The sequence below is a fragment of the Stenella coeruleoalba genome (assembly GCF_951394435.1).
Source record: "Stenella coeruleoalba genome assembly, chromosome: 9".
Classification (NCBI taxonomy): domain Eukaryota; kingdom Metazoa; phylum Chordata; class Mammalia; order Artiodactyla; family Delphinidae; genus Stenella; species Stenella coeruleoalba.
This window is the reverse complement of record NC_137155.1, coordinates 29091146-29105119: the sequence shown is the minus strand read 5'-3', so window position 1 is coordinate 29105119 and position 13974 is coordinate 29091146. Positions and strand designations below refer to the sequence as shown.

Genomic DNA, 13974 nt, shown 5'->3' with positions numbered 1-13974 from the left:
AGGAAAGTCCTTCAAAAAAATATGCCACCAGCAGAGTGAAAATTCTCCCCTAGGAACCATTCAGCAATTGAGACCATCAGGAGGGAAAAGCATGTATTAATAAGCGAGGGCACAAAACAGTGGAGGCGGAGAGCTTTGGGAAAAATAACACCCTTCCTTGTTAAGTAAATAAACGTAGACAAAGGATTTTGCTCTGTACATGTCATAATTTTGCCCATGTTTTCCTAGATGTCCTATGAATCTCAACTAATGGCTTGAGAAAAAGTGGTAACACAAAATTTACTTAAGACCCCAGGGAGGTATTGGAAGGTTGTTGGCTAAGACTTTAATGTTATAATTAAGTAGTGACTTCATAGACATGAGTTGTTTTTGCTTTTTTCCAACAATCCTTTAGTAACTAGTTAACAGTCCATTAACAGTGTCCTCCATGATATACAAGATATATGGAGATTTGAATATTTGTTCAGGATTACTAATAGCTTAAATGAAGGCAGACTATTTCGTTCTGAAAAAAAAAGGACTTTGTGGTAGTCAAAGAAGATGAAGACTCTTCAACACGTCTATCTATGACACCACAAATAACCGAGCAGTCTTCAGTTCTCTTAGCTCTCCCTCCTTATTTCTTCAGTGTATTAGTTCCTCTTCATACTGAGTGCCATTACTGACAATTCAGACTCCCATTATCTCTCAGCAATAGTGTCTATCTATTCTTCTCACCCCCATCCTCTCATAAATGCTGTTGTCAAACTTATCTTTATAAACATAAAAACAATAGTAGAGACAGCCACTACAAATCTACCCCGTCACCCTTAGTGGCTTTTTATTGCCTGAGGCAGCGGTTCTCAAAATGTGGTTCCTGGACCAGCATCATCTGGGAACTTGTTAGAAATGCACATTTCTGAGCCCCTTCCTAGTCGTTTTTTTGTTTTGTTTTTTTTTGCGGTACGCGGGCCTCTCACTGTTGTGGCCTCTCCCGTTGCGGAGCACAGGCTCCGGACGCGCAGGCTCTGTGGCCATGGCTCACGGGCCCAGCCGCTCCGCGGCATGTGGGATCTTCCCGGACCGGGGCACGAACCCGTGTCCCCTGCATCGGCAGGCGGACTCTCAACCACTGTGCCTCCAGGGACGCACCCCCTTCCTAGTCTTAATGAGACACTCTGGTGATAGGGCCCAGCATTCTGTATTTTAGCAAGCCTTGAGGTTGGTTCTGAAGTGCGGTGAAGTTTGAGAACCAATAGCCTATGAATACACTTAAAATTCCTTAGCATGGCATCTGTATGGCTTTTGTACTCTTTGCTCAGCCTCTGTTACCAAACTGCTGTTACTACTCACCCCTCTTTAGACATCCTGAATTTGTTAGCGGAACACTCTGTACTTTTTCACTTCTCGTGCCTTGGCACACTCTAAGCTAGAATGACTTTCTTCATTTTGCTGTTTTGTCTGGTGAACTCCCGTTCATACTTCGAGCGCAGCTCAAACCTCACCTTTTCTGGGAAGCTTTCTCTTTATTCCTTTAAGTAAAGTTAACCACTCTCTCCAGTGTGCTCCTAAAACCCTTTGAGAAAACCCTACTTTAATTATGTGAATGTATTCATATATTTGTCTCTCTCTGTTGATCTAGCATTCCTGAGGGTAGGGGTCATAGGTACTTATTTTGGTACATCAGTCTTAAGAGGTTTTTGCTCATAGCTGGATCCGTTAGTTTTCTTTACTCTGTGATTTGATTTCTGCACAGCAAGTTTTGAGATATCAGCACCTAAATAACACATCAAAATGCTTTCAAAATCGTGTAGTGTTTGACAAAGATAAGGTGGTATTATTTGCAGTAATGCAGTATGTTCCATTTATTATGGGAATAAACATCCAGAAAGTGTTCAGCAAAGCACTGTCTGTATATTATGAGCTCCTTTTAGGAAGCGGCATGTGTGATTATTGGGTTGTTTGGTAATGTGGGGAATTCTGTGACGTATGACAGGCATACTCTGTTGTTCCTACTTGTGGTGTGAACTCAAGACGCATGTCTTTAGAGTATCTGATTACTTTATAACATGCTGTCGTCAGCGTTTCTATCATAGAAAGAAAGAGACATGTCTTGAGCCAGGCCACTGTATTATCAGCATCTCGGATAACTAACGAAAACCTATCCAGATTCCTAAGTCATCTATTAGGGTTTCTGCAGGGAAGACTAATTAGAGAATTCAGAGTTAGTCTTGGTTTTTCATTTCAAATAAATTAGGTGTGTATTACATTATTTGCTTTACTTATTGCATTTGCTTTCTGACCATGTTAATGACATAATATTGGTGGAATGTCACACATTTATATAATATTCTAAATATTGAATTTAGCTAAGGAAATCAGATGTTACACAAATTAATCTTTTTGGAATTCAAGTATAAGCAAAAGAAGATTACATGAACATAAAATAACATTCTAGTTAATCTGCACTGGAAATTGCAAGTATGATTCAGGGAGAATTTAGAATTCCTGTGTGAAAGCCGCCTATCAGAATCCCTCAAGGGAAAAGATAAAAGATGGAAAGAAAGCCTTGTCATTTTATGAGGATCCTAGAAGTTTACTGTCAGAAGTTGGAGGAATTATGTTTCCCTTTCTGCATATATTTCCTAAGCTGGAGTCATACACATACACACACACACCACCCCTCCCTCCAACAGAAAAATTCCTTAAACATAACTATGATTTGAGACCTCTTTCACATTGTATTGGTGACGTGGTTGATACATTGTTATTACTCAGCTAGTAAGTGCTTGTGTAGACTTGAAGGGAAGTTTTGGAGAGTTTTAGGGTTACATGCTCTGCAGATAAATATTCATGAACGCTGTAGGGTTTTCTGTAAATACAAACATATGACTGTAATGTATATACATGTATATTAATACTGAGTTGGTGGTTTTTTGTATGTATTTTTTTCTACTATATTTTAGGATATTAATAGAAAAAGTACCAACGTGGTCGAATCATGGGGTGGAACCAAAGAAAAACAAGCTTACACCCACGTCATCTTCAAGAATGCCACATTTACATTTACGTGGGCCTTTCAGAGGACCAATCAGGGTCAAGATGTAAGTTCCAAGCACTTAAAGAAAATCAAAGCCACAAAGATGATCCTCCCTGTGGAGATTTGTACAAAGTGGTCCCTCACATCTCCTGGAGGAAAAGGCTTAGCTTTTTCCTGATGAAGAATCAGTCAAAGGCTTAGCTTTTTCCTGATGTAGAATCAGTCATTTGGTTACGGAGCAGATTGGTATAAAAATGGTATTTTTTGGGGGGTTTGTGTTTTGAGAGCAAGAATGTATGAAATGGAATAACACAATGTATCTTCGAATTGTTCTACACTTCGAACAGATATAGTTCGTAAAAGCTTAAGAGAAAGAAAATCTTATTTTGTAGTTATTTAAAAACTTACTTTTAAAGCTTTCTGAGACTTCGGGAAGGTGGTGACTTTCTTCCCCTTCGTCTGAAAGATCTGACGTTTGTCCAGGAGGCATTATCTGTTGTTGGTTTATTACTTCATACGGTAACGACTGTCTCCTTTTATAGCTAGGCGAGTGTGTACGTGCACACTGTTGGGTTAACACACAGAACTATTCTATTTTACTTTCCGTGGTAGAATAGACCTTAATCCTCCCCTAAATATTTTCCATTATATGCTTCAATTACATGTTATTGTGGATCTCCATTGCTGTGGCGTTCCCAGGGTGAGAACAAGGTAAATCACGGTTTAAGACGCTGCCTTAACATGGTGGCAAATGTAGAGCATTTTCTCTTTTCAGGTTTTCACTGGGGAACCCATTCCCCAGGTTTCACTTGACTCCAGTTGCTCTTTTATGAGCGCTCGGATTCCTACCTTGTGGGGTGTGAACATGCTGTGCAAGCCTTCCTTGCCTCCCTTTAGCCTTTGCCCCAGACAGAAAGCATTAAGAGGCGGCGCTCTACTGACACAGTGGTGCTCACTGCTTGATGAAAACTAGACCTTAATTGACTCAGTGTCACAAGAAAGAAAAGTATAGTAAGACCCAGGTTTTTACTCTCTGTTACGCATCCGGTAGAAATCAGAGTATGTTGGTTAAGGAAAGTGCTAGAGAGGGAGGAAAAAAGCCTAAGGAAGTGATGTGATTGCACCACTGTCACACAGTTAGTGCTTGGGTGAGGAGTTTTTAATCCCCAGTCCAAGTCTTTTCCACATTGCCACAGTGCAAACAACCTATTGTATCATGACATTTAGGCTTATGTCTGAATAAACAGTGATGGGAGCTAAGGTTGCTCTGTTGTTAAATCATATTGGTTTTACCAGACATCAAGTCTATACATATGCCTGAATTTGTACCCATTATGACATAATTTCATGGCCGAATTCCTGGAACTCCATTACTGTGGAAATGAGTTTCTAGTGTTAAGGTTTAATATATTTTTAAAAAGTACCAAAAAGGAATACTATTAATCCACTGGCTGGGACACTTTGCTTAGTTCTTTTGGTGATACGAACATAAAACAATCTGGTTGTACAACTAAGCGCCAAGGCAGAAGTCATTACTTTCTGCTCTCTTTTTAGAATAGACGGTTCATCAATGACATGGTGAAGATTTATTCTATCACTGCCGCTAATGCAGTTGATGGGGTGGCGTCCTCGTGCCGTGCCTGTGCCCTCGGTTCTGAACAGTTGGGCTCATCGTGTGTCCCCTGCCCCCCAGGCCACTACATTGAGAAAGAAACCAACCAGTGCAAGGAGTGTCCGCCTGACACCTACCTGTCCATACATCAGGTCTATGGCAAGGAGGCTTGTATTCTATGTGGGCCTGGGAGTAGAAGCACTCAGGTAAGTGGGTCTGTATTTCACTTATCCCCAGGAAAGCATATTTTAAGACAAACCCAGAGGTTCCTCTTAATGTTTCTCCAGGAACTATGAAGTTGCTATTTTTATTTATGAATGGCTTTTTCATTCCCTTTCTTATTTTACGTCATCTTACATCTTTTGAGCACTTAATATGTGCCATGAAAGGGCTAATTACCGGGGGCATAAAATATTAAGAAGAGGATCCAAAAAAGAATGCTTTCCAAAAATATTAAAACTGAGTTCTTGTGTGTTCCATTAAGGTAGAGCAAGTAAGGTGCCTCACTATATGTAGGCTGTAGGCGTATGTGGAGAACAGCAAGAATATCTCATAACATTTTAAGGGGAAAGATGGATGCTGTATTATGAGTGAAGGAAAAAAGAGTTTAATGTCTGTTGAAACTGGCATAACAGGACATTTTAGCTGTTTATTAAAATACCTTTCTATAAGAAACTAATCTTAGAATAACTTTACTCCGTTAAAAAATTCGAACACTTCTGAACTTTGCGTAGAGAAATCTAGAGTGTAGACATTTTCTATATTAGTGTGGTAAAATATACCATAACTAAGACAAGATTACTGAAATAGTTTTTAAACCTAGAACTTTCTGGAAACACATTTTTTCATAGCAGCTGATGCTTTCTTTCCTGCCGTATTGTTTTCGCTTTGTTTTGTTTTGTTTTTTACATTTCTTAATCTTTAATCAAAGGACCACTCAGTTTGCTACAGTGACTGCTTTTTCTACTATGAAAAAGAAAATCAGAGTTTGCACTATGACTTCAGCAACCTCAGCAGTGTGGGCTCCTTAATGAATGGTCCCAGCTTTACCTCCAAAGGAACAAAATACTTCCATTTCTTCAATATCAGTCTATGTGGGCATGAGGTGAGTTCTGGCTGGCAGGGTGAGACAGAGCTATGTTTCAGCTCTGACTGAGTTATTTTCTGTGTTGATGGACCAGTAAAATCTCTATGGAAGCTAACAACCAAATGTCAGAAACTGAGCTGTGACAGCTTAAATCCTCTGTTGCTTCCTAGCACGTTGGCAGTTTTCTCCACCAGGGGCAACCTTGTCTGGTTCTCAGTCCATCAAAGCACTTATCCAGTCAGTTGAACCCCCAAAGCTTGGAGCTACGGAGCAAGGGCTTTGAGGATCTTTCATTTTTGTAAAAGTGGGTCAGGCTTGTCAGTCCCACCTATGTTTTAGGCAGGAAGTTAAGGTTTGAGAAAGTTTGTTGCTTATATGGTCAAGTTTGTGTTTTAAGAAGAAAGGACTTTCCAGAGGAAGTTTGTCCAAAAATAAAAAGGACGCAAGCAGGGCACAAGCGCCAGTTGATAAGGTAGCCTCTGCTAATAAATAATGGGATTTAATTTTCTTTGGCAAGAAGCAGAACGTGAATGGATACTGGTAATGGGAGAGTTACAGGACTGCGCGTCCAATATTTTTGTGGGCATAGAAGGTCGGGGTTGAGGTGTATGTGTGTGTATTCCCCGTTAGCAAAGGTGAAAATATACTAAGGCCTTTCCTCCGTGTCTCTTTCCGTTTTAACTCCTATGTCTCTAATGGTCTCCGTTATGAAATGCTGTGCCAAAGGTTGTGCAAGGGAAATAAAAAGACGTCTCATGGCTACAGAAGTTCTCAAACGAAAAGATCTATACATTTTACATGGTATGACATTTGTCCTGTCCTGATTTTACATGGGGTGATCCAGCACACTCACCCAATTGATCACCCACTCGGTTCACTCAATTAAAAAAAAAAATTAAATGCCTGTTGGGTTAAATGCTGTGTAAAGCAGTGAATAAGATTAATTCCACTGTATATCACACTTCTTGTCAGTCTCATTCCTGTGTTACCACTGTCTTTGCTTTCCTCTTCTCTCTTCTGTCTTCCTTCTCCTTTTTTCCTCTTTATTCGCATTCCTTTCCTCTTCCTGTTGTTTTCCTCTTCTTTTCCTCAGTAGAGTCTCTCTGCTCTTTTTCCTTGTTCTTCTCTTATGACGTCAAGAGTTTAATTTAAGCTTAGTAACAATATTGCACCTGTAATGCGGTGAGCAGGCTTGGTGGTGGGAGAACATTTTATAGGTTAGGATTGCTCGCTGCATTAAGGAAGAGAAATCTTTGTTCTTTTCTTTGTGCCCATCTGTGCACACTCTACATCTGAGACCAATAAAAGTGTTTCTGTTTTTCGTTATATATTTCTTCATAGAAATTGTAGAGTAAGGTATAGTCCTTTGCAGTGGGACTGTAGTATATTTAGACATACCATATTAAAAAAAAATAAGAGTCAAACCATTTTATAAGTTATATCTTCTCACCACCCTCCAAATGATTAGAAAAGTAAGCTCCTGGGCTTCCCTGGTGGCGCAGTGGTTGAGAGTCCGCTTGCCGATGCACAGAACGCAGGTTCGTGCCCCGCTCCGGGAGGATCCCACATGCCGCGGAGCGGCTGGGCCCGTGAGCCATGGCCGCTGAGCCTGCGCGTCTGGAGCCTGTGCTCCGCAACGGGAGAGGCCACAACAGTGAGAGGCCCGCGTACCGCAAAAAAAAAAAAAAAAAAAAAGGAGGTTTAGCCAAATGTAAGGCCTCTCAACTCTACTGAAAGGGAAAAATCTTGGGAAAATGGAGATTTATTTCCATGTTTAAAGAGACAGCTGAGAACAATTAGGTAGCCTTAAAAAATGGTGGGAAAAGTAAGTTTTGGGAAATCTGTATTTGAGAAGAAAACCTCCAAAAGTAATATTTAAAAATCAGAAGGAAAAATTTATACACTAATCCTGTATTCTCTCCAGGCATAAAAGGGCATGTAGCTGCTATATACAAGGCAATAGGCAAAAGACTGAATATTATATTCTGCCTCTGCATGTGTTTCAGTAATGATAGTATTATTTTTCTATAACATGAAAGGAGTATTAGTACTATATATAAATAGGGAAATAGCTATAGTTACCATATTTATAAAAAGTATAAAAAATAAATAAATTTAAAAAAATGTATATTCAGGGCTTCCCTGGTGGCGCAGTGGTTGAGAGTCCGCCTGCCGATGCAGGGGACACGGGTTCGTGCCCCGGTCCGGGAAGATCCCACATGCCACGGAGCGGCTGGGCCTGTGAGCCGTGGCTGCTGAGCCTGCGCGTCCGGAGCCTGTGCTCCGCAACGGGAGAGGTCACAGCAGTGAGAGGCCCGCGTACCGCTCCTGTATACCCTTCAACATACTGTGTACTTGAGCGGATCCACATCACTGAGTCTAAGAGTAGGTGAATAAAGACACTTGTAGTGACCAGCTGTTCAGTTGTTGTCCTAGGCTTTTACGTTTTCTTTTTCAGCCTTGACATTACTTTTTTGCCACACACAGGCCTATACAGGAGAAGGAAGAGCAAGTCCTTTTTCTTGGCATTAAAACCTTCATCAGCAGTTTTCTCGTTCCTTTATGCACATTGTTGTCCTAAGAATTGAAGATTTCACAGATGACCTATATTTCCTTAAGTCAGGTGGCTTTCATCCAGCACAAATGATGCTTGTCGTTGGGGCAGCAGTGCAGCCTTGAATTACTGTATTCATTATAACTTCAGGGACTCTCAAGCCTGGTTGAACATTGGAATTGTCTCGAGAGCTTTTAAAAAGTACTGGTGCCTGGGCCCACACCCGATCAATTAAACCAGAATTGTGGTGAGGAGAGAGCCAGTGCTCTGCTAGAATCACTAGCTAGGTGAGATCCAGTTTAGAGACTGACCTTCAGTGAACCTCTTTATGACTTTATTTTCCTAGGGGAAGAAGTTGGCTCTCTGCACCAACAATATAACAGACTTCACAGTAAAGGAAATGGTGGCAGGGTCAGATGATTACACGAACTTGGTGGGAGCATTTGTATGTCAGTCAACTATTATTCCTTCTGAAAGTAAGGGCTTCCGAGCAGCCTTATCGTCACAATCCATCATTCTGGCAGATGTATTTTTAGGTAAGTTTAATTTGGTTCGTATATGCGTGCATGCATTTGTTCTAAAATTATGGTACTGATAACTTGTCATTGCACTGGTGCTTACCATCGATGATTAAAACCTACAGGTAATTCTAAACCATCACTTTATAACATGGTTAAAAAGCCCCTGCAAGTGAGATCTTTTGATCGTTCTCAGGGAATACAAGAAGCTTCTGAATTTAGGTATTAACTTGTGTGATATGTTGTTTTCTGAGAGTCTGTGCCTTTCATCAGATTCTCTAAGCAAAATAATAATAAACTCCCCAAACTGAACAAAAGAAGAGTAAACAAACACAGTATAAACATGAATCATAATATCTGCCACCAGTTTTCATCATCTCTTCTCATACCAGAAGTAATCTGGTGACAAACAGCAGGAGTGAATGTGCTGAGTTTTATTCCCCATCTGTCCCTCCAGTCTTTCCGGTCTAGAAAGTTTAGGGAAGCTTTAAGGATAATTCAGGTCCCTAATTAGTAATTCCTAAGGATCAAGTTCATTAAAATATCTGTGGTAAGGATTAGGGATCTAACAAGGCATATGATGATCTAACAATGTAACAAGCTTCTTAGATGATTCTAATCTGCAGCCAGATTTGAGAACCATCATGAGAGACTCCAGGGGAATCTAGCTATAATTTTCAGCACCAAGGACAGGTACTTAGTTTGTGCTCAGCATCAGAACTCTGTTAGAACAAAGGTTGCTGTAATTGCTTGCATTTTGGCTCTGCTATCATTTTGCCTGGGGTGGATGGATGGGGAATGCCTTACTCCTAGATTAAACAAATTTTGGAGTTTTTTTCTGGAAATTATTAGGGCACAAAAAATTTTGTTTTGTCACTTGTGTCTATAATGAATGTGAATGAATGAAAAGCTGCATTAACAAAGTAGCCCAGCTTGTTTGACACAACTCACAGGAGGCTGAGCATGATAATAGTAGATGGTTGAAATGTTCGAACTAGAAGGGACGATGGAGATCATCTAAATTATTGCATGCATTTTACAAATTCAAGACATAAGAATCAGGGAAGTAAAGTGATTTAAGCAAAATTGCAAAACTAGGGAGTAGAATCTTTTATTTTCTATTCTGGAAACTTTGTAATGTTTATTGTTCTTACCAAGAATGCATTAATTTAAGAGGATATTTCTGGTAAAATGACAGCATCGAAGTAAAGTTATTTTGTATTTAGATATACAGAGACTAAATAAGCCTAATTTTCCCATATTGCTTAATAGTTTCTTTTTTATTCTTGTCTAGGAGTGACTGTTGAAACCACTTTGCAAAATATTAATATAAAAGAAGATATGTTCCCAGTTTCACCAAGCCAAATACCAGATGTGCATTTCTTTTATAAGTGAGTGAACATGCTGCTTCTCTTGACTGTTTTCTTAATCATAAGGACATCACTCAGGGTGCCTAGCATGGTAGCTTATACCTAATAGGTAGTCAGTAATTGGTTCGTAAGTGAAAGACTTAGTAAAAAATAGGAAACGGGGAATATGTAGAAAGCATTATGTCATTTTTCTCATATATATAATCTTCTAAATTAGGCAATAAAGAGACTCTACTTCATTGTCTAGGCAGTAATTGTAATTCACACATCAAAACACCAGCCTAAGTCGCTATGACCTCTAATCTCTTAAAAAATTCTTTTGCTTCTAATTTTGATTATAATTACAATAGCTTTAAATCCTTTGATGATAGCGTATGACTTTACCTGGGGAGCAGTCAGCTTTTCATAGTCAGTGAAAGTAAATGAACTCAGTATGTATTAAAATTCTAAATTAGTGAACTTGGATACATTTTTTCATTTATTCATAGCGCATAGGAGCAATTACACACAGGATATTTTTGTCTTTGAAATGTGTGTCATATATGTTTTGTGAAATAGCATTTCTCTTCCAATAGGTCTTCTACAACTACAACCTCTTGTGTTAAAGGCCGATCAACTGCTGTGAAAATGAGGTGTAATCCTGCTAAACCGGGAGCTGGAACCATTTCAGTACCCAGGTAGTCTTATTTCTATATGATTCTTCCATATTTGTATTTATTAGGAAGAAAAACTCTCCAGAATCTTACTGTTTTAAAACACGTTCTCTATGGATATAAAGCAGAAAGGGAACAAAGAATATGTAGATTTTTGTTGTACAGACGTGCTGGGTGCCTGTAGAGAGGTATAGGCCCTTGCCAATCTCAGCACTTCCCAGTCTCCTCAATGACATATTCTCGTCTGGTTTGCCTGAGTGTCTAATTGTCTTGAAAATTATTTAATTAGTATATAACTATATTGTTTGTATCCTTGGATTGAGTCTTAACTATCTAGCCTCTACTTTCTTGAGAGCTGGATTAGGAACTTCCCTGGATTACAGTTCTTCCCCAGCAAGGGACCATCTGGGCGATCTAGAATCTAGATTTGAGATTAAGCAGTCTAACCTGTGTGCCATAGTTTCTTTCTCTATAAGGGGATGAGGGTCAGGTTAGATGCATTTCCAACTCTTCAGTTTTCTGATCACTGGTGGCGAAATCACCAAGGTAGAGTCTGACCTTTACACTACGTAACACAGTTCATTTAACTGATTGGCATCGAGGCAACAGCTGTCCACAGTCTAGATGTGATTAATACAGCCACTTTGGGTGGGACCAGTAGGAGAAAAGAAGCAGTTTCATGGACTCAAAACTGTAAACTTAAAGACTGTTTTCATGGCATGAATGAAGCTTAAATGTCTCCTGATCTTTATTTTTTATAGTTATTCATTGTTTAGTATGTAGATTATTTCTAATCCTTTTAGGGTTAAGGTACCTTTGGATTATAATTTGATTTGCACATTTTTCTCCATCAAGCTAGCAAAAATTTATCTTTAAAAAAATGATTGACTTCATTTTGTTTTTGATAGTTTCACGGTAACCTTTTGTGAGATTTTAAGCTATCCTGCGTATGTTACATCAGGATTGGAAATCAGTGGTCTAAGCATTGCTCCAGTTACTTGGGCATCTTAAAAATAATTACAGTGATAACATAGTATTTTGGGCTCATTTCTATGCATAAAGGCTTACTAGCATTCATCTCTTACCAACGCTGTTACTCTGGTTCTCGTAGATGTATGTATTAATTTTTCTCCTCACCTTTTCAAGGTGAGAGAAGAATGTGATGAGCGCAATACATAATAAAAGGTAATGGACATCAGTGAAAGAAACAGAGGGAGCCTGGTACTCAAGGGCATCGTGTGGTGGAGGATCCCTGTGCCAGTGTTCACGCTGGAGTTGAGGCAGCAAGCACACTTTCTTTATGAGAAGGCGTATCCAGAGATTCTTTCACTGTCCTCTGATATCCCACCATATGACTTCAAGTTCAGAGGTTTGTTTTATTTACTATAGCACTTCTGAGGTCCTTTCTCGGACCTAGCAACTCACTTCTCTGGAGTCCACCTGGATGACTTCTGAAGCCTCCTCCAGGAGCCTCTATGACTTAAGCAGATAATGTTACTGAAGACTAACTCTGTCCTTTAGAAAATGTATCACTCTAACTCTCCCAAGGTGGATTCTGATGTTTTAACGTAATAAGAAAGTCATAGTCTCATGATGTTAAATGATGGCATCTAGAAACTAATTTTTTTCCCTGTGAGGAGAGGAAAAGTTAAGTTCCTCCTTTGACCTCAGGCAGTGTTTTCTACTTGACTGTCTTTGCAAGGGTTTCCCAAGATCACATGCAGCAGAATACCTTGGGGTGTCTATCTTTTTTTTAATTTTAAAATTTATTCTTATTTATTTAAAGCAATCAATCATTTTAATACTTGAGCTCACATTTTTTTGGTTCAAACAGAAAGTCACAAAAATTATAATCATCCTCATCAGTTCGCTCAGTCCCGTGTAATTCATTTTTTTTCATCTTGATCTTTTGTTAGCACGTTTATGATCCCATGTAATTAATTTTTTTATCTCGATCTTCTGTTAGCACTTTTATGAATTCATCAGTTTTCCATTAGAGTTCTGAAAATGCTTACTCATTCAGTTCAGCAGTGTAGTCAGTTACCAGAAACCTGTACTTGTCAGTCTTTTCCATGAATTCCTTGAAGATGAAACCCTTTTATAGGAACATTTTTGCGAAAGCATCAGAGTGGGGTGTCTATTGTAAAACTGATTTCTAGGCCTTCCCTGAAACCTAAAGAATTTCCGAGTGTTTGGAACAGGAATATTTATAAAAACACAAGACAATTCTGATACATATTAAAATTTGAGAACCATTGGTCTTAACCCCCATTTTGGAGATTTGACTTTTTTGTTTTCTGACATAGATTCTTACATGTTGTTTTGCATTTTAGTTTTCTGAAAAGCTAAATTAAAAAGTCGTGGTCTACAGGGTGGATGCCTTCACCCATATTTTGGTGAAGCTCTGTTTATAATTATGGTGCACACTGAAGTCTGAGGACCACGTCTCTAGGGAATGCTTTCAACCCCACAACCTAAATGTGCTGGCCTTTCGTTCTTTCTTTTTTTTTTTTCAAACATCTTTATTGGAGTATAATTGCTTTACAATGGTGTGTTAGTTTCTGCTTTATAACAGAGTGAATCAGCTATACATATACATATATCCCCATATCCCCTCCCTCTTGCGTCTCCCTCCCACCCTCCCTATCCCACCCCTCTAGGTGGCCACAAAGCACCGAGCTGATCTCCCTGTGCTATGCGGCTGCTTCTCACTAGCTAGCTATTTTACATTTGGTAGTGTATATATGTCCATGCCTCTCTCTAACTTTTTTCATTCTTTCTTGAATCGATTTCCATCAGGGCACGAGGGGGAGCTCTGGGACCAGGATCAGAACATGAGAAACAGCAGGTTGTCCGGAAATAATAAGAATTTTTTTTTTTTCTTTAAGCTGTAGGGCTGAATAAAGATTTCCTACTAACAGAAATGTTAACAGAGCCGAATTTACTTAGGTTACTTTTGAAGAGGACTTAATTTGCATTTTTCTTATTTGAGCTTTAAGTTCTCCAGGAGAGAAAGAAAGGTGCTAAGCAGGCAGTTGCCTTGCAGAAGTCTCATATGCTGACCAGGAAGTCACTATAGGGAGTCCTTGGCAGTTGGGAAGGGATGCCATCCCCTGGAATTCTGTCTTGGCCAAGAATCTTGGCAAACCAGGCAAAGGCGA

The 13974-nt window shown here is 39.4% G+C and overlaps 1 protein-coding gene across 3 annotated transcripts in view; it reads left to right on the top strand.

Annotated features, from left to right (window-relative positions):
• The window catches only part of ELAPOR2 (endosome-lysosome associated apoptosis and autophagy regulator family member 2), a 267850-nt gene that overhangs the window by 148979 nt on the left and 104897 nt on the right, over window positions 1-13974 (top strand). For all 3 annotated transcript variants that reach the window (XR_013829782.1, XR_013829783.1, XM_079931571.1), the window contains exons 13-18: window positions 2946-3083; window positions 4574-4837; window positions 5563-5736; window positions 8619-8808; window positions 10085-10181; window positions 10736-10837. Coding sequence is in view for 1 of the 3 variants with exons in the window: in XM_079931571.1 (XP_079787697.1) it covers window positions 2946-3083; window positions 4574-4837; window positions 5563-5736; window positions 8619-8808; window positions 10085-10181; window positions 10736-10837 (965 nt within the window). In the remaining 2 variants the exon portion in view is untranslated. The remainder of the gene's footprint in view (window positions 1-2945; window positions 3084-4573; window positions 4838-5562; window positions 5737-8618; window positions 8809-10084; window positions 10182-10735; window positions 10838-13974) is intronic.